Source organism: Macaca mulatta, chromosome 15 (assembly GCF_049350105.2).
Source record: "Macaca mulatta isolate MMU2019108-1 chromosome 15, T2T-MMU8v2.0, whole genome shotgun sequence".
In the NCBI taxonomy this organism is placed as follows: Eukaryota; Metazoa; Chordata; class Mammalia; order Primates; family Cercopithecidae; genus Macaca; species Macaca mulatta.
This window is the reverse complement of record NC_133420.1, coordinates 126996460-127017482: the sequence shown is the minus strand read 5'-3', so window position 1 is coordinate 127017482 and position 21023 is coordinate 126996460. Positions and strand designations below refer to the sequence as shown.

Genomic DNA, 21023 nt, shown 5'->3' with positions numbered 1-21023 from the left:
TTCCTCTGTGCCCCTAACTAGAGACTGACTTTAGGCTTTTGTTTAGTGAGGTAACTTTTTAAAACAGGTTTGCTATGTTGCAGTTAGATTTAAACTGCTTTTAAAATTCTGTAGCCAAACATATTTGTGACAGATGACCATGTATTTGCTGATGCCTCAAACATACGGCACTGTACATTTGCACATGCCTCAAAATACTTTTTGTTGGCTGCACACGGTGGCTCACGCCTGTAATCCCAGTTCTTTGGGAGGCAAAGGCGGGTGGATCACTTGAGGTTGGGCGTTTGAGACCAGCCTGGAGAACGTGGTGAAACCCCATTTCTACTAAAAATACAAAAACTAGCTGAGCATGGTGGTGGGTGCCTGTAGTCCCAGCTACCCAGGAGGCTGAGGTGGGAGAGTTGCTTCTGGGAGGCGGAGGTTGCAGTGCGCCGAGATGGCACCACTGCTTTCCAGCCCCGATGACGGAGCGAGACTCAGCATCTCAAAAAAACAAAAAAAAGGTTTTTTGTTTTGTTTAATTTTATTATTTTTTTAAATAGAGACAGGATCTCACTATGTTGCCCACGCTGGTCTGGAACTCCTGGGCTCAGTCCTCCTGCCTCAGCCTCCCAAAGTGCTAGGATTACAGGCATGAGCCACCACATCCGGCCTGAAATGCTTTTTAAATTCCTGGATATTCTATATGTTTTTACCTTTCAAAGTTCATGTGGATCCTTGACACATCTTCATTTTATAAAATCATTTGTAGATTGAAGCTTAGTGACAGGTTTCACCTGAGGCTCAAGTTGGACATTTCTCTGAGGCTTCATGGTGCCTTCGATGTGTGCCAGTCCTGCTAGTTCGAGTGGATACATGGTTCTGCTCTGTTTTATTTCACAGCTGGAGGGATGATGCCTTCCTGGTATCTGCAGAAGAAGAGGTAGGGCACGCGGCAGGCAGGGCAGTGTGAGCAGTGCTACAGGGCAGGCTGCCCGCTAGCGCAAAGGCTTGAGGGGATCCAGGCTTCCACTTTTCAGGCTTCCACTTGGAAGAATATAATCTTTTTTTTGAGACGGAGTCTTGCTCTGTCACCCAGGCTGGAGTGCAATGGCGTGATCTCGGCTCACTGCAACCTCCACCGCCCAGGTTCAAGCAATTCTCCTGCCTCAGCCTCCCAGGGAGCTGGGACTACAGGTGCATGCCACCATGCCCGGCTAATTTTTGTGTTTTTAGTAAAGAGTGGGTTTCACAACATTGGTCAGGCTGGTCTCGAACTCCTGACCTCAGGTAATCCGCCCGCCTTGGCCTCCCAGAGTGCTGGGATTACAGGCGTGAACCACCATGCCTGGCCAGAATATAAGCTTTTTACATGAACTTATTTTTCTTAAATTGTTGTCCTTAAAGACAAATGTATAAACTAATACCAAATGTAACAATGTTAGATTTACTACCATTGCTCATTTGTGTTCTCCTTGAAAAGAAGAGAAACTTGTTGAGTGTTTCTCTATCTGGGGTTCTGCAGGATCTTGATGACAGATCTTTTCATTTTGTTTTATTTTACTTTGATAATATATTTTAAAAAGTAATATAGGCACCACCTTCTTTCTTTTTCTTTTTCTTTTTTTTTTTTTTTTGAGATGGAGTCTCGCTCTGTCGCCCAGGCTGGAGTGCAGTGGCCGGATCTCCGCTCACTGCAAGCTCCGCCTCCTGGGTTTACGCCATTCTCCTGCCTCGGCCTCCCAAATAGCTGGGACTACAGGCGCCCGCCACCTCACCTGGCCAACTTTTTGTATATTTTAGTAGAGACGGGGTTTCACCGGGTTGGCCAGGATGGTCTCGATCTCCTGACCTCGTGATCCGCCCGTCTCGGCCTCCCAAAGTGCTGGGATTACAGGCTTGAGCCACCGCGCCCGGCTTTTTTTTTTTTTTTTGAGACAGAGTCTCATTCTGTCACCCAGGCTGGAGTGCAGTGGTGTGATCTCGGCTCACTGCAACTTCCACCTCCCAGGTTCAAGCAATTCTCCTGCCTTAGCTTCCCGAATAGCTGGGATTATAGGTGCCCGCCACTACGCCTGGTTACTTTTTGTATTTTTAGTAGAGATGCAGTTTCACCATGTTGGCCAGGCTGGTCTCAAACTCCTGACCTCAGGTGATCCACCTGCCTCGGCCTTCCAAAGTGCTGGGATTATAGGCATGAGCTACCATGCCTGGCTTGGGCACCTTCTTTCTTAATCATCAGATTTACCACCTTATCCAATACCACCACTTCATTTCCGTTTGCCTTTGAACTTAAAATCATTTTGGCTCTAAGTGGTTACTTATCCTGGAGCGCCAGCCTTGGCCTTGTAATGTTAAGAGGTGACCACTTGTGCCCCTGGCAGGCTGGCATGTCTCATTGTTAAAATGACATGTGCCCCATGGCACTCATTTTGGATTGGTTTGTGAGTTAGAAAGTCAAAGCTCTTTTTTTTTCCCCCCCTCTCTCTCAGACAGGGTCTGACTCTGTTGCCTATGCTGGAGGATGGTGGCTCAGTCTTGGCTTACCATAACCTTGAAACCCCAGGCTCAGTTGATTTCTTCCACCTCAGCTTCCCGAGTAGCTGGGACTACAGGCGCTTTTTTTTTTTTTTTGAGACAGAGTCTCACTCTGTTGCCCAGGATGGAGTGCAGTGGCATGATCTCGGCTCACTGCAACCTCTCCCTCCCGGGTTCAAGTGATTCTCCTGCCTCAGCTTCCCTAGTAGCTGGGACTACAGGTGCATGCAAATATACCCGGCTAATTTTTTTTTTTTTTTTGTATTTTTGGTAGAGATGGGCTTTCACCGTGTTAGCCAGGATGGTCTTAATCTCCTGACCTCATGATCCGCCTGCCTCAGCCTCCCAAAGTGCTGGGATTACAGACATGAGCCACCGCGCCCGGCCTTTTTTGTATTTTTAGTAGAGATGCAGGTCTGCCATGTTTCCCAGGCTGGTGTCAAACTTCTGGGCTCAAGCAGTTCACCTGCCTTGGCTCCCAAAGAGCTAAGACTACAGGCGTAAGCCACCACACCCAGCTAGTCAAAGCTCTTAGGTGGTTAGAATTTGTAATGGAAAGCTTTTCTTAGGATAAAACTAATTTCTTAATAAATAGAGATAAATTTTATTTATTTATACATTTACTTCGTACATTTCTTAATAAATGGAGTAAGAAATTTATTTCTTAATAAATCAGCTTGAGGTCATGAAAATGATGCAGTGCGAAGGAGTTATGTGCTACTTTAGATTAGTGAGAAGAAAGTGGAGGTGAGCCTGACACAGTAAGTAATGGTTTGTGGCTGGCAAAGCCCAAGTGCTTCGCCGTGTATTAAAGGTGTAAGGGCTTTGCGGTAGTTTAGTATTCCTATTTGAAGACACTGACAGCAATAACTGGGTTTAAGGACAAAATGCCTTCAAACTGGTATGACTGCGCCATTTCAGTAATAATGCTTTTCTTCAACAGTTTGACAGCGCTAAAATAGAATTTTTTCTATTTATCTGTGCTGGAATAGAATTTTTCCATCTGCAATAATTTAAAAAGTGTATCAGATATTATTGTTAAAATGGGAATAGACACCCATGAATGCAGTTTTCAGTAATGCTGCCTTTCAACTTTTATTGTGAAGAGCAAGACAGTTTTATTTGTTCTCAAAGCAACATTTGATGAAAATCTGTTTGTTGTCAGAGATTTGATTAAGTGTGAGGTCTGATTAAATTTGAACTAGGTAACAAAGCCTTGAAATGTGTAACATCATTTTATGGAACATACGTGCACAACTAGGGATTTTCTGCACCAGCACAACTGAAGTCAAAATATAGACATGGGCCTTGGGGTTATATCTTTCTTCTGATAAATCCAACATTGGTGATTTACCTTTTTTTTTTTTTGAGACAGAGTCTCACTCTGTTGCCAGGCTGGAGTGCAGTGGCACGATCTCAGCTCCCTGCAACCTCCGCCTCCCGGGTTCAAACGATTTTCCTGCCTCAGCCTCCCAAGTAGCTGGGACTACAGGCACGTGTTACCACGCCCAGCTAATTTTTGTATTTTTAGTAGAGATGGAGTTTCATCATGTTGGCCAGGATGGTCTCAATCCCCTGACCTCGTGATCTGCCCGCCTCGGCCTCCCAAAGTGCTGAGATTACAGGTATGAGCCACCGTGCCTGGCTGATTTACTTTCAACAAAATAGCAGAACCTGCCAAATTGAATTGTGGCTAATTTTGAAACTTAATTGTCTTTCAGTTTTGATCATAGGGTTCTATAAGAGCTGTAGGCACAATATTTTATATTCATTTATAAAATAATTTAGGTCATCATCGGGGGGGACATCTGTGATTTTTCTTTTCTGTAAAATCAGCTAATTGCTGAAGTTTAAGAAATACTCAGTTTTTTTGTGGTTCATGCCTGTAATCCTAGCACTTAGGGAGGCTGAGGCGGGTGGATCACTGGAGTCCAGGAGTTCAAAACCAGCCTGAGGAACAAAGTGAAATCCCATCTCTACAAAAAATACAAAAAATTAGCCAGACATGGTGGTGTGTGCCTGTAGTCCCAGCTACTCCAGAGGCTGAGGTGGGAAGTTCCCTTGAGCCCGGGAGGTCGAGAGCACAGTGAGCTGTGATGGTGCCACTGCACTCCTGCTACCATGCCTGGCTACTTTTTGTATTTTTAGTAGAGATGGGGTTTCACCATGTTGGCCAGGCTGGTGTCAAACTCCTGGCCTTAAGTGACCCACCCTCCTTGGCCTCCCAATGTGCTAGGATCCCAGGCGAGAGCCACCCTGCCGGCCTGGAACCTTCATTTTAAAAAATAAAAGTTAATTATTCAAGTTTTGTTTTAAAGAGTGAGTTTTTAAAAAATTGATTACAGAAGCTTGGAGTTGAGAATTTAATAATTATTTAAATTGTAAAAGTCTTTTCTGTTATTGTAGTTCAATTTATGGTTACTTTTTTTTTTTTTTAAAAACTTACTTTTAAAGCCCTCAATAGGCCAGGCACGGCGGCTCACACCTGTAATCCCAGCACTTTGGGAGGTCGAGGTGGGTGGATCACTTGAGGTCAGGAGTTTGAAACCAGCCTGGCCAACATGGCGAAACCCTGTCTCTACCAAAAACACACAAAAAAATTAGCTGGGCGTGGTGGTGGACACCTGTAATCCCAGCTACTCAGGAGACTGAGGGAGGAGAATCTCTTGAACCTGGGAGGGCGGTTGCAGTGAGCTGAGATTGTACCACTGCACTCCAGCCTAGGTGACAGAATGAGACTCAGTCTCAAACAAACAAACAAACAAACCAAACCAAAACAGAAAACAATGTTTTCTCCATCTTAAACATGCAGACGCATTGGTGTGAACGTATTTGTGTGACTAGAGAGGGTCTTTCTGTTTTTCAGTGACGTGGAGCCGACTGCACTGATGGAGGAACCCACAGTGGTGGAGGAGGCCCAGGGCGCCCCGGAAGAGGAGTCTCCAGCCAAGTAGGGCGTTTCATTCATTCCCTATTGTGGTGTTGGTTCTCTTCTTAATGATTTCCTTATTTTTTTTTGAGATGGAATCTCGCTCTGTCGCCCAGGCTGGAGTGCAATGGCACGATCTTGGCTCACTGCAACCTCCACTTCCTGGGTTCAAGCGATTCTCCTGTCTCAGCCTCCTGAGTAGTTGGGACTATAGGCGTGTGCCACCACACCCGGCTAATTTTTGCATTTTTAGTAGAAATGGGGTTTTACCATGTTGGCCAGGCTGGTCTCGAACTCCTGACCTCAAGTGATCCACCCTCTTCAACCTCCCAAAGTGCTGGGATTACAGGTGAGCCATCACACCTGGCCTTTCTTGATGATTTCTAAGAGCTCTTCACAGACTAGGAATCTCAACCCCTTATCCTATCACGGAGGGCTGACCTTAATGTATTAATGACTGGTGATCAAACTAATTAATAATTAGTTCAAATAACCTAATGAATATCAGTGATAATTGGTGAAAGTTAGGCGTTCTGTCCTCTGCCTACAAACTCTTTTCCAGCAGCTTGTTAAACTCCTTGACTTGGAGTAGCCTGACTCTCAGATGGACCTCTAGTGCCTTGTCCCCTCTGCGCTCTCCCAGTCCACCCTCCCTCTCTCTTCATTATGTAGCTTAGATCCTGGCTCACTGCAACCTCCGCCTCCCAGGTTCAAGCAATTCTTCTCCTCAGCCTCCTGAGTAGCTGGGATTACAGGCATGTGCCACCACGCCCAGCTAACTTTGTATTTTTAATAGAGATGGGGTTTCTCCATGTTGACCAGGCTGGTCTCGAACTCCCAACCTCTGGTGATCCGCCCATCTCAGCCTCCCAAAGTGCTGGGATTACAGGCATGAGCCACTGCGCCTGGCCTCCAAGTTCTTAAATACCCATGCACCTTCAACTCTTTGGCCCTTTGGACTTTCTGCTGTAACTTGCTAGCAAAGCCCCTCCTGGGTGACTCCACTATCTGCCTTCTCTCTGCGCGTTCCACAAGCTAAGCAATACAAGTCACATCGCGGGCCCGGTTAGAACCCCGTAAATTCCCGGTCACTGAGATTCTGAAGCCAGGCCTGGGCGATCCCGGTTCTTGGGTTCACTCTCCCACCTTCTCTAATGACTGTTTTAATTTCTCCTCAAAACCCTGGCACTGCCTCCCACTGTACCCTTCCCCCATCGTCCTCTTTCATTTTTTGGATGCAACGTTTCCTTCTATGTCACAGAGTGATTAGGAGCCATCAGGTGGGAACTTCCTCATCCTCCCACTCCCAAAGATACAAGACTGCTACACCTGCACACCTCCTGGGCTCCTTCCCTCATGGTAACCATCGGGGTGCCATCCCCCCCGACCTCTTCACGCTTCGGATCCTCTCTCCTACTGACTTCATGAAAACTTCACACTGTCAGTTAGCTCCTTCCTTTTTTGGTATATTCATCTCCTTCCTGACTAGTCTTCCAGTCAGCATCTAAACATGCTCAGTTTCTCCTGTGTAAGTGTCCTCTGGACCCCACATTCTCCGTCAGCCGCCTCTTTCAGAGTTGTGTGTGGCCTTCTTCACTTCCTCCCCTCCACTTCTTCCTCACTTTAGCCCAGGCCTGGCTTCTGTCCTCATTGCCCTTCTGAAACAGTCACCATGTCTCCGGATCTAATGGATGCTGCGGTCTGCGTCTTTCTTGACCTCTCAGAAGCATTTGACTTTATTGATTTCTTCGTAAACGTGCTCTCCTGTTGGTTTCTGTGATCACTCTGCTCTTCTGGTTTTCCTTCTGCCTCTCAGCATCTCCTTTGCAGGCTCATCCTTGTCTTTCTGGTTTTTTAAAACGTTAAGTCCTTCAGGGCCCTGCCTTAGGCCTTCTCTTTCTATAGAGTTTCTTTATAGGATCTTATGCACTTCTGTGGCTTAAATTGTCATTTACATGCTAACTCTGGAATATGTGTCTCTGGCTCCAACCTTCAACGTGGGCTCCAGGCCTGTGGGTCCATCTGCCTGCTGGACGCTTCCCCTGGGACATTCCAGATGCTGCTGTGCCCAGCCTGACCGAGACTGAGCTGACCGCCCCCCCATACCTCTGGTCCTCACTTGGTGTTTCCATCCAGCTGTACAAACCAGAAACCTACGAGTCATCCTTGGAACTTCTGTCTTCTTGACCCTCCTCTTTCCAAAACCCAGTCCTTCCCTCTGCTCTGGCGATTGTACCCCTAGAAACTGAGCATCACCGCTCACCAGCATCGTCTAAGCCATTGTTATCTGGACCACCGCTGGAGCCCCTCACAGGGCTCTCTGTATCCTCACCTTCTACGCCAAAGTGGTGTTCACACTGCATTCAGATTGTCATGCCCCCACCCCTTGCGTAAGACCCCCCGATGTCTTCCTGTCCTTTTTCTGTCCCCTGTCCTGACCTGCCGAGTCCTGTGTGGTCTGGCCCCTGCAAAACCCTCAAGTTCAGATATTCCTGTGCCTTCTCTAGGTTCACCATGAGGCCTTTATTTCATGTTCTCAAACATACTTTTATCCTGCCCCTGCCCTCACACTTGCCGTACAGCTTTCACAACTGTTGTTGCTTTGTTTTCCCAAACCCCCTTTACTCTTTACCTGTCTATCTCTTACTCATCCTTCAGCTGCCAAAAGGCAGGGTGTCTAGTGGTTAAAGGCACAGACATTGAACCGGTGTGATGAGTTGAAATCCCAGCTCTGCCCCTTACTAGTTGGGCAAGTTATTTAATTTCTCTTTTTCCGTGGCTCAGTTTTCTTCATCTGTAAAATGGGAATAATAACATCCCTACATTATAGGGTTCTTGTAAAGATTGTGTGTGCGTGTGTATGTGTGTGTGTGTGTCTCCGCGTCCTAGAGTGATGCCTGGCATGTAGCTAGTGCTTTATTAATATCATCTGCTGTTTTTATTGTTACTTATTGCAAGAGCGAAAGGCCACAGTGATTGATGATTGTGAAAGCTGTTAATTTATGATTCAAAACAATTTCAATGTATTATTCAAAACGAGAAATGTGTTTCATTAAAGAAATAGGATTGGCCGGGCGCGGTGGCTCAAGCCTGTAATCCCAGCACTTTGGGAGGCCGAGACGGGTGGATCACGAGGTCAGGAGATCGAGACCATCCTGGCTAACACGGTGAAACCCCGTCTCTACTAAAAATACAAAAAAACTAGCCGGGCGAGGTGGCGGGCGCCTGTAGTCCCAGCTACTCGGGAGGCTGAGGCAGGAGAATGGCGTAAACCCGGGAGGCGGAGCTTGCAGTGAGCTGAGATCCGGCCACTGCACTCCAGCCCGGTCTACAGAGCAAGACTCCGTCTCAAAAAAAAAAAAAAAAAAAGAAATAGGATTAACAGTTAATATGAATATTTAGACAGTGAGCTAACTAAGGAACTCGTTTAACAGTTCATATGAATGTTGAGAAAGTTAACTGGATACCTTCAGGAGAACATTATATCCTTTTTGAGCCAATAAACATTTATACAAATTCAGGTAATATAAGGCAGAATAATAGAGAGTAAATTATAGTATTGTTCTAATCTACAGAATTGATTGAGATACTCTAGCATTCATAATATTAGACAAAAATATTTAGTCACTCTGAAAGAAAATAAAGCTTGTTGACTTTCTGTCTGCAATATCCCAGGAGAGCCAGCTGGAAAATCTTTCTCTGTCTTTTCTGCTGACTGGGGGGAAAGTGAGCCTCTATTTGGGATTGCAAGTGCAGTGCAGGTGTTGGGTGACTGTGCGGAGACATTCTTTTTTCTGCATTGCCTTGTCAAATTTTAACATTATTACTAAAATTTCTAATAATACAGTTATAATTTTTTGAGACTCTAAAAGTTGGGCTGGTATCCGAGGAACACATTGAGTGACAGCGATGTTCTCTGGTCTCAGCCCTGTTTGAGTGTTGGTTTTGCACTCTGGCTTCTGGCATTTAGCCTGAATGTACGTTCAGTGTACCTCTCAGTTCTAGAACGTCTTGGTAGATGAATCTGATGGACTCTCACTTATGTTCAAACACACAACCTAAAGTGTACTTCCATTTTCCTCAAATAGGATGTATGTTACTGATAATTATATGTGCAGTGCCCTTCCATCCTTCCGTCTTCTTCCTTTCATTACAGAAGTACTAACTGTTCCTTGTCGCATGGTGTTCTAGTGTCCGACGATACCTGTGATGACTCCTTGTATTTTAAGAATAACTCTAACATTGACCAGGTGCGGTGGCTCACACCTGTAATCCCAGCACTTTGGGAGGCCGAGGCGGGCGGATCATGAGGTCAGGAGATTGAGACCATCCTGGCTAACACGGTGAAACCCCGTCTGTACTAAAAATAGAAAAAATTAGCTGGGCGTGGTGGCGGGCACCTGTAGTCCCAGCTACTTGGGAGGCTGAGGCAGTAGAATGGCATGAACTCAGAAGGTGGAGCTTGCAGTGAGCCAAGATGGTGCCACTGCACTCCAGCCTGGGCTACAGAGTGAGACTCCGTCTCAAAAAAAAAAAAAAAAAAGAAAAAGAATAACTCTAACATTTTTAGAGCATTTGCTGTGTGCCAAGAACTGCTGTAAATGCTTCCATGTCTTAATGCGTTCAGTTCTTTGCCACTCCATGAAGGAGGAGCTACTGTTATTCTGACACTGGGACAGAGGCTCAATACCTGTCACCTGGCTCACGTGCAGAGCCGGAATGTGAACCGGGCAGATGCATAGGCATTCGTGCTCCTCTAGCGAGTGGTAGGAACAGCAAAAAGTGCTGTTCAGAATACCTGCTGGGAACTCGGGAGAGGGGAAGGGAAGAGCTGCCGGGATCTCTGAGCGTTTCCCGACTCAGGAATATGGAGCATCACCTCCCATCCTTCCTGAAAAATACTTTGTTCAAAGAAACTGTGAGGAAGCAGTAATACAAACTATCTGCAACAAATTTTTTATTGTAATCAGTTTCCTAGCGTATTTGCTTAAACAATGAAGATTTTCTTACTTTTTAGGTTAAATTCACTTGTCCCAGTTAAATATCCAACTAGTAAAGCTTTATTTCTGGAACCTGCTTTCTGTGATTCACTGCACTCTTTCAGATATTCAGGTGAAAAGGTATTGCATGGATGGAAACGTGGACATTTGAATCGATGTTTTGTATCTTTCCTCTGTGCCTATCATGACTGTTTTCCATCTAGGTATATTTCTCTGCTCCCTTATTCCCTGCATCTCGGTGGAGCACAGAGGTTGAGTGTGGGCTTTGGAAACGCAATGACAGGATTGGAACTTGCCTCTTCTGTTTGTGTGCTTGCTATGTGGCCTCTCTCTGCCTCGGTATTCTTATCTGTAAAATGGGATATTAATTATATCTAACTATTGATGTCATGAAATAATTAATATAAAGCATTTTGAATAGCATCGGCACATGGTGAGTGTACAGTGTCAGCTAGTCTCATTCATTTCTAAATAAAGGGAACTGTGGTTAAAGCAGTGTGATTTCTATAGTTTCACATGTTGAGAAACAAATATATAACTATCAAATTTGTATATAGCATTATTCACATTACCATAGATTTGACCACCTTATATCCATAAGTCACTTTCATAGAAAATTCCCTCCCAAAAGTTTTGTATAATAAACCAAGGATTGTGAAGGTCTTCGAATTACTCAAAAATGGGGGTGTTAAAACAATAGCAGTTATGAGGCTCTTAGTTGTTAGAAATATACCCGCATGAGCCCTTCCTAGAATCGAAGGATACATCTCTTCCTGTTGAATATTTAGTCATTGCTAAAACTGCCAGTAAAACTGTACTCAGAACCAATCAAATGGGAAATGGGGTATGTGTCACAGGATTGTCACCATGTGTGTTTGCTCATAACTTTTAGTGGGTAGGAAATCAGGTTAAGGAGCCTGTCCTTGGTGATATTATGCTGCTTTCGATGTGGCTTGTTGAAACTGCAGCTGATAAGCAGGGAGGGATATGGGGCATCCATGCCTGTATTCTTGAATGAGGTGCATTCCAGTCAAGAGCTTCAGGCTGATACTGCTGAAGGAGGCTGTAACTTGTAACTAATCTGAATTTCACTATATGCTTTATGTGTCTACACACAATTTCAAGCTTGCATTTAATATATAACTTGTACTAGTTCTTTGTTTAGATATGATGTCCTTTAAAATAAGCGAAGTGTGTTAATAACAAGTACTTCTGTGGCCTTAATGTAAAATCTATTCTTTCTAGAATTGAATTTTCTGGAATTTATGAAGTTTTATTAGGTCATCTTAAGTATGAAAGAATTACCAAATTTATAGCATTCAGTTCTGTTGATTTTTAAAATTTTGTCAAACGTAGGTTAAAGAAGATTATGATTCCTTAATATTTATTTTTAGCTCTGTATTAAAAATTTATATTATGGAAAATTATACAAATTTAGTAGTATAAAGAACTTGTAAGTAAGTTGTTCAGCTTAAACTGTTACCAAACCACGGCCATCCCTGTTTCATGCATATTTCTGCTAACTTCTGCCTCCCCCAGGGTATCATCTGCCACTCATAAATGTTTCGCAGTGTTATACCTACTACTCTTTTTAAATAACATAACTGGAATACTATTACTCCATTAAAATTTTTTTAATATCCTTGATATCATTAATACCAAGACACTTCTTCAGTTTCCGATTGTCTCAAAACTTTTTTTAGAAAGATAATTCGTTTGAAACAATATTGAAATATACATGTCAATTGGTTAGTCTCTTGTCTGTTTTTAAAACAGCTTTGAGATATAGTTCACATCCAATAAATGGCACATATTTAGCATGTACAGTTTTACAAGCTCTGATATATGTGTACACTTGTGAAAGTATCACCATGGGCAAAATCATGAGCACAGCCATCGCCCCACAACATTTCCTAGCGTTCTTTTGTAGGCCCTCTCTCTCGCCCCATTTCCCCTCGGCAACCAGTGATCTACTTTCTGTCACTACAGATTTCTTTGCAGTTGCTATAATTTTATATGAATGGAATCATGCAGCTTGTGTTCTTTTTTGGTCTGTGTTCTTTTTCTGAGCATACTTACTGTGTGATTTGTATCAGTTCATTCCTTTTCATTGCGGAGTAGTAGTCTGGTAGTCTGTTACACAGGTAGACCACCATTTATCTGTTTACCTGGTGGTGATCATTGGGTGGTCTCCAGTTTTTGCTATAAAGCTGCTATGAACTTTTTTTCTTTGAGACAGAGTCTCACTCTGACCCCTGGCTGGAGTGCAGTGGTGCGATCTCGGCTCGCTGCAAGCTCTGCCTCCCAGGTTCAAGTGATTCTCCTGCCTCAGCCTCCCGAGTAGCTGGGATTACAGGCGCCCACCACTACACCCAGCTAATTTTTTGTATTTTTAGTAGAGACGGGGTTTCACCACGTTGGCCAGGCTGGTCTCGAACTCCTGACCTTGTGATTCGCCCTCCTCGCCCTCCCAAAGTGCTGGGATTACAGGCGTGAGCCACCGTGCCCGGCCTGAACATTTTAATATACAAGTGTTTATATGAATATACATTTCCATTTCTCCTGGGTAAATACCTAGGAGTGGAATGGTTGGACCAAATGGTATGCGTATATTTCACTTTGTAAGAAGCTGCTGAACTCTTTTCCAAAAGGGTTGTACTGTTGTTACTTTCTCACCAACAATAAGTGAGAGTTTACTTCTACATCCTTGCCAGTATGTGGTATGGTCAGTTTTTACAACTTCCAGTCATTTTAATAGGTACATAGCTCATTATGGGTTTTTGTTTTCATCATTTGTTTTTTTCTTTTTTTTTAGAGACAAGGTCTTGCTCTGTCACCCAGGCTAGAGTACAGTGGTGTGATCACAGCTCACTGTAACCTCGAATTCCTGGGCTCAAATGATCCTCCCATCTCAGCCTCCTGAGTAGCAAGCGCCACCATGCCCAGCTAATTTTTTACTTTTTTGTAGAGATGGGGTCTCGCTTTGGTACCCAGGCTAGTCTCCAACTCCTGGCCTCAAGTGCCGCCTCGGCCTCCTGGAGTGCTGAAATTACAGATGTGGGCCACTGTGTCTAGCCTCATTGTGGTTTTAATTTGCATTTCCCTAATGACTAACAATGTTGAACATTTTTTGCGTGGTATTTCCCGTCTGTATTTCTTCTTTAGTAAAGCTACTTTGATAAAGAACCACTGCCACCAGGTACTTGTTTCCAGGGCATTTGGGTGGACAGAGCTGGGAAACACACACACACACACATTAGAAGATAAAATATGAGTTCATTCAATATTTCCAATTCAAAGTTGCAATACGAGATTTTTACCTAGACTACTTGTTTCTCCTTTTCTTACATACTGAAAATTCTAGTTCTGAGTAACATTGTGCTTTTAATCATTCGTTGCACATAAAACAGTCACAGCATTACCAACACTACCTTCAGTAACACAGTTACTGAAAAGCTATGTCGAGGAGGGAGATGAGTAACCAAATTTGTATTTCAAAATCATTTGAAATAGTTTCTCTTGATGGTTATATCACCAGTTTCATAAACATTTAGGTTACTTTGATTCATTTTACTTTCAAATTTTAGAGATTGAATTTTAATTTAAATCTGTTTTATAATTATGTAAAATATTTACATGTTTCCAAAGTTCAGTCTGAAAAACATGATTTTTTTTTTTTTTCTTTTTGAAATGGAGTTTCACTCTTGCTCGGGCTGGAGTGCAATGGTGCAATCTCAGTTCACTGCAACCTCTGCCTCCCGGGTTCAAGCGATTCTCCTGCCTCAGCTTCCTGAGTAGCTGGGATTACAGGTGTCTGCCACCATGCCCAGCTAATTTTTGCATTTTTAGGAGAGACAGGATTTCACCATGTTGGCCAGGCCTGTGTCGAATTCCTCACCTCAAGTGATCAACTGGCCTCGGCCTCCCAAAGTGCTGGGATTACAGACATGAGCCACCATGCCCAACCAAAACATGATATTTTCAAATAGCTTTTATCCCTGTTCTTTTCCTGGCTTACATTCCAATTTAAAAAAAATGGCCCAGTGTGGTGGCTCATGCCTGTAATCCCAGCACTGTGGGAGGCCAAGGTGGGTGAATTGCTTGAGCTTAGTTTGAAACCAGCCTAGGCAACCGGTGAGACCCTCCCCCACCCCATCTCTACAAAAAATACAAAAATTAGCTGGGTATGGTGGTGCATGCCTGTAGTAGTCCCAGCTACTCTGAGGGCTGAAGTGAGAGGATCCCTTGAGCCCAGGAGGTGGAGGTTGCAGTGAGCAGAGATCACGCCACCGCACTCCAGCCTGGGTGACAGAGTGAGACCCTGTCTCAAAAACAAACAACAAAAAAACCCTCTCTATCTCCGTCTGTGCTATCCGTATGTATTTGTGTGGTCTCCAAGGTACCGCACACCCCTCCTTGCTTTTCTCATTCACTCTGGAAGGCGCTCCATGGCAGTGTATGGAGGTAGTCCTCATTCCTTTCTTAGCTGCTATACTAGAATTTTTCACCAAGTTCTTCTGGATCGGTTTGGGTGGCTCCATTGATTTGCTGTTCCGGCGTCTTAGTATCTTTCAATATTTTTGCCAATATCTATTTGAGATCTCTGTTTTGATATTGGTATTTTTCCAGTATTTTATTCTGAAAATTTCAAAACACAGCAAAGTTTAAAGAATTTTATAGCGAACATCTATACTTACCACTACCTAAATACTACCATTTATATCTTATATATTCATTTTATGTAAGTATTCATCATTAATCCACCATGTTTTTTGACACATTTCATAATAAATTGTAGACATCTATATACTTCCCCCTAAATAGTTCAACATGCATATCACTAAATAGAACTTAATATTTGTTTACAGTTTCTTCTTCTGATATAAAATGTATATACTGTGAAATGTATAAATCTTAAGTGTAATTCACTGTTTTGATAAATGCATGTACTTGTGGAATCCAAACTCCTGTCAATATACAGAACATTATCAATCACGCCAGAAAGTTCCTTCATATTCCTTCATGTTACTTTTTCTTTGATGTTTTTTCTGCCATCGGCCTGGTATTGTAAAGTCACTGCAAATTTGTCTCTTTGGATGCTCTGTGGTTAGGCTTCTCTACTGATTTTGCTTATATTTTTCATAACATTGATCTGTGTATTTCTATAACAGAACCTTAAATTACATCAGCTCTTCAGTGAAGATACAGATTTCATTCTCTCCCCACTCTCCACCTACTGTTTTTTTTTGTTTGGTTTTGGAGACAGAGTCTCGTTCTGTCACCCAGGCTGGAGTACAGTGGCGCCATCTCGGCTCACTGCAACCTCCGCCTCCCGGGTTCAAGTGATTCTCCTGCCTCAGCCTCCTGAGTAGCTGGGATTACAGGCATGCACCACCATGCCCAGCTAATTTTGTATTTTTAGTAGAGATGGGGTTTCTACATGTTAGGCTGGTCTCGAACACCTGACCTTGTGATCCACCCGCCTTGGCCTCCCAAAGTGTTGGGATTACAGGCGTAAGCCACCGCGCCTGGCCTGTTTTTTTCCTTTAAACACCTTCGAGATATAATTACCATATTATAGCACTCAAATCTCTAAGTATATAGGCCAGGTGCGGTTGTTCAGACCTGTAATCCCAACACTTCAGGAGGCAGAGGCAGGAGGATCACTTGAGGCCAGGAATTCAAGACCAGCCTGGACTACATGGCGAGACCCTGTCTCTACAAAATTGTAAAAATTAGCTGGGCCTGATGGCTTATGCCTGTGGTCCCATCTGCTCTCAGGAAGCTGAGGTGGGAGGATCCTTGGACTCAGGAGGTTGAAAGTACGGTGAGCCATCATCATGCCACTGCACTCCAGCCTGGCCAACAGAGTGAAACCCCGTCTCAGACAAATAAATGAATAAACGAATGAATGCATGGGTGAATGGTTTGGGGTATGTTACATTATTAATTTTTTTAAATTGCAGTAAAAATAAATAACATAAAAATTGCCATTTTTACTATTTTAACATATACAATTTAGTGGAAAATATACAGTTTAGTGGCCTCAGTAACATTCACATTGTGTGTAACCATCACCACCATCCATCTCTGGAACTTTTTTTTTTTTTGAGACAGAGTCTTGCTCTGTTGCCCAGGCTGGAGAGCAGTGGTTCGATCTAGGATCACTGCAGCCTCCACCTCCCAGGTTCAAGCGATTCTCCTGCCTCAGCCTCCTGAGTAGCTGAGACTACAGGCACCCACCACCACGCCCGGCTAATTTTTTTGGTATTTTTTAGTAGAGACAGGGTTTCATCATATTGGCCAGGCTGGTCTCAAACTCCTGACCTTGTGATCCGCCCGCCTCGGCCTCCCAAGTGCTGGGATTACAGGCGTGAGCCACCACGCCCGGCCTTGTAGAACTTTTTCATCACAAACAGAAACTCTATATCCATTCAGCACTAACTCCCCATTTCCCCTCAGCATGTAGTAACCTCTATTTTACTTGTACTTATGAATGTGCCTATTCTAGGTGCCTCATCTAAGTGGAATCGTTCAATGTTCCTTTTGTGCCTGGCTTATTTTAACTGTTAGCATCAGGTTTTCAGTTTCATCCGTGTTGTAGCATGTGCCAGTCTTCATTTCCTTTTTTTTTTTTTTTTTTTTTTGCGTATTTTTTGGTGATTTTCAAATCTACAATTTAATCCTTTTGAAGTGTACAATTCAGTGGCATTTAGTACATTCAGAGTGTTATGCAACCATCACCATGATCTGGCTCCAGAACGCTGTCATCATCCCAAAAGGAAACCTCGTGCCCATTCAGCATCACGCCCTATCCTCCCTCCCTGCAGCCCTGGCCGCCGCTCATCTGCTTCCTGTCTGTGAACCTGGCTCCTCTGAATAGTTCATGTAAATGGAATCATACACAGAAGTCTTTTCTGCCTGGCTTATTTCACTTGCATCATTTTTTCAAGGTTTGTTCAGGTTGTAATGTGTATTAATACTTTGTTTCTTTTTATTGCCAGATAATATTCCAAAAAGTCTGCCATATTTGGTTTATCCACTCATTAGTTAATAGACATTTAGGTTGTGTCCACTTTTTGGCTATTATGAATAGCGCTGCAGTGAACACTTGGGTTTAAGTTTGCATGTGGATGTATGTTTTCATTTCTCTTGGGTATAAACCTAGGAGTGAAATTTCTGGGTCAGAGGCTAACTCAGCTTAGATTTTTGAAGAACCACCAGACTGCTTTCCGAAGTGGCTACACCATTTCACATTCCCACTGGCAGTGTATGTGGGTTCCAGTTTCTCCATGTCCTCCCCAACGCTTGTCAAATGTCTTTTTGATTCTAACCATCCCACTGGGTGTGGAATGGTGCAGCTCTGTGGTTTTGACTTGTCTTTCTCTAATAGCTAATGATGTGCAACATCTTACTGCCTATTTGTATATCTTCTCTGGAAAAATGTTTATTCGGATCCTTGCCTTTTTTGAGGGGAGGGTGTTCATTTGTCTTAATTAAAGACAACTTGTATCTAGAATTCCTAAAGCATTCTTTTTTTTTTTTTTTTTAAAAGAGACAGTGTCTCACTGTGTTGCCTGGGCTGGAACACAGCGGCCATTCACACATGTGATCACAGCTCACTGCGCCTGGAACATCTGGCCTCAAGCAATCCTCCTACCTCAGCCCCCTGAGTAGCTAGGACTATGGGCATGAGCCACCACGCCTGGCTCTTCATAAAGGATTCTTTATGTATTCCAGATACAAGTCCCTTATGAGATATATCATTTGTAAATATTTTCTCCCATTTTGTGGACTGTCTTTTTACTTTCTCGATGGTGTCCTTTGTCGTATAAAAGTGTCTGCTGATGTTCGACGTATGTACTCTTGTTGCTTGTGCTTTTGGTGTCGTGGAAGAAACCATTGCAGAATCCAGGGTTAAGAAGGTTTCTGCCTAGGTTTTCTGCTAAGAGTTTTCTATTTTAGCTCTTGTATTTATGGTGTGAAGGAGGTCTAGCTTCTTTCTTTTGGTGTGGATATCCAGTTGTCCCAGCATCATTTGTTGAAAATACTTTTCATTCCCCATTGAATTGTCTTTGGCACCACGGTTGGAAAAAAAAATCAATGGACCATAAATGTGAGGGTTTATTTCTGGACTCTGAATTATTTTCTCTCGATCTATATTTCTGTCTTTTGTTTTCTTTTTAAAATTCATTAAAGAGGATATTTACAAAAGTATGCATTTATGAGCCACTGCTTTAAAACTTCTGTTTATGGTTTCCTGTATTTTATTTCAGCTCGTTTTCCATAATTACCTCGTTTTGTCTGTCATGGAGTGGTGAAGTGTAACGTTAATGTCATCAGGATGGTGATGTTCCCATTTTTCAAAGATTGCTTTGAACACAGATAGGAAGTATTTTCTGTTGGCAGTGATAACATAAAATGTTGAAAATGAAATATGGAAGTTTGTGAGTCAAAGATTTTCTTACCTTACTTGCATTTGAAATGCAGTACCACAAAAATATGCAGAATAAATGGTTATAACTTTTTCTTTAATAACGTAGACATTTTTATACCATCAAAAATTATTCTTTACGATTATACATCTCTTTATAGAATTCCTGAGTTGGAGGTAGAAGAAGAAACCCAAGTTCAAGAGATGACTTTAGATGAATGGAAAAATCTTCAAGAACAGACCAGACCAAAGCCTGAGTTTAACATCCGGAAACCAGAATCCACTGTTCCTTCCAAAGCAGTGGTGATTCACAAGTCAAAATATAGAGATGATGTAAGCATTACATTTCGTATGTAGAGGTAATATTTACTTTTACCTTATTGGAAGTGAAATGGACCTTTCCACTTCTATCTTGAAAATGAAACGTTAGTAATTGGCGCTTTTGTTTCTAATCAGAGATGATCTATGCCTAATTTTACTGTATCTTTATTGTTCATTAAGAAAAGGAATTGAAACTTGATGTATTGAGAGCAGCTCAGAGCAGTTAGAGGAACAGTGTGTCTTCTACTCCCCCTAGGGCTGTGCTGGGACTGTACACATACTGTGTGTTCCTTGTATTTCATTTTTCTCAAGCGAGAGTTACAGATTGTGTCTTGTACAGTTCAAAGTTATTCAAAGGATAACTACACTCTGTTTTCCCTGATCAGTTTACTTGACTTTCAACTCTGATTTTTGATGAGAGCGTTTCACTATGAGTAGTTGATGACGTTTTAAACTGTGGTTGAGGTTCCATGCTCTTCTGACGCCTTTCCCGTGTTGGCTCAGCAGCGATGCGCCCCTTGCCTAACTGCAGAGGTGGCGGGAAATGAGGCCCCGAACTGCCTGGCTGCTTGGTCAGGCGACAGCGGCCAGTGTGCTGCGGGGGTTGCAGGGAGCTCCTCCGTGTTGTGAGGCCTCATTGCTCACGGCTTCCATCCGGCTCTTCTCAGAAGCTTCAGTTTTGCAGGGAGAGGTGTCGGGGAAACATCCAGCAGCATGTGTTGATAGGGATGCCACTGGGTCATTGAGTCTCCTACTTAAGTTATTGAACTTAAGGCAAGGTCCACTGAAGCGTTCTCATTATGGGATTTGAATCTGGATCGTTCCGTTACAGCTTGATACCAGTCGCTGTGTCGAGGTGGGAGTGAGCGGGTTCTTCCTCTGTGGGGTATTAGTCATTGATTTTCATGTGGAATCTCAGGAATGTGATCCTGTTGTAGAGTTGTCATTTACACTTTGGTTAGTTTCATTTTCTGAGTGAATACTTTGATTAGGGGATCATTTAAGTTACAGGGTTCTTGGGAAGCCAAGGCAGGTGGATCACCTGAGGTTAGGAGTTTGAGACCCTCCTGGCCAACATGGTGAAACCCTGTCTCTACTTAAAATACAAAAAATAGCCGGGCGTGGTGGCGGGCGCCTGTAGTCCCAGCTACTCAGGAACGGTGTGAACCCGGGAGGCAGAGCTTGCAGTGAGCCCAGATCACGCCACTGCACTCCAGCCTGGGCGACAGAGTGAGACTCCATCTCAAAAAAAAAAAAAAAAAAAGATACAGGATTCTCTCCCATCCTCTTGTTTTGGTCAGTCCAAGCTGTAGGAGGCCTTACTAGTAAGTTTTGAGCTGTTCCACAAGAAATGGCTTTTTGTAGACATAGGTGGCCAGAGCTTTATTTCCTTGGCAATCTCCGGGAGGTGTTTTCTAATTCCATTAGCTAGCTGGGTTGGTTCTTTACCTGTCCACTTCCTTTGTTCTTTTTTGTTCTAGGCATTGTAAGTAAAATTTTCTCAAAAACAAATGTGCTGTCAGGATTGAAATGTGCAGCTGACATGTTAGGTAAAAATAGAAGCTGCTCTTTCTTAATCCACACCAGATTCGTCCTCCCTGGCTCCAGAGGTCTCCCAGAATATTTGAAGCAAGTGGGTTAGCTGAGTCATCGAGCTTGGTCTCAGTGAAGCACACATCTTGGTCCTTGTTAATCTTAAAGGATTGAAGCTTTTAGCTAGGAATTGTTCTTAAAGCAACACAAGCCTGATCTTGGGTTCATCAGTTTACTTTGTTCTGGACACGCGAAGAGACAAAAGCACTAGAATACCTAGCAAAGTTCG

General features: G+C 43.3%; 2 protein-coding genes across 3 annotated transcripts in view; one reads left to right on the top strand and one right to left on the bottom strand.

Moving 5' to 3' along the window:
* The window catches only part of HABP4 (hyaluronan binding protein 4), a 41131-nt gene that overhangs the window by 15065 nt on the left and 5043 nt on the right, over positions 1-21023 (top strand). Inside the window, exons 5-6 of the mRNA XM_015118113.3 lie at positions 5384-5467; positions 19042-19213. Coding sequence (XP_014973599.3) covers positions 5384-5467; positions 19042-19213 — 256 coding nt within the window. The remainder of the gene's footprint in view (positions 1-5383; positions 5468-19041; positions 19214-21023) is intronic.
* The window catches only part of CDC14B (cell division cycle 14B), a 141976-nt gene continuing 135714 nt past the window's right edge, over positions 14762-21023 (bottom strand). For both annotated transcript variants that reach the window (XM_028835386.2, XM_077966502.1), the window contains exon 14: positions 14762-15084. In XM_028835386.2, the coding sequence (XP_028691219.1) occupies positions 15080-15084 (5 nt within the window). In that variant the 3' untranslated portion in view covers positions 14762-15079. The remainder of the gene's footprint in view (positions 15085-21023) is intronic.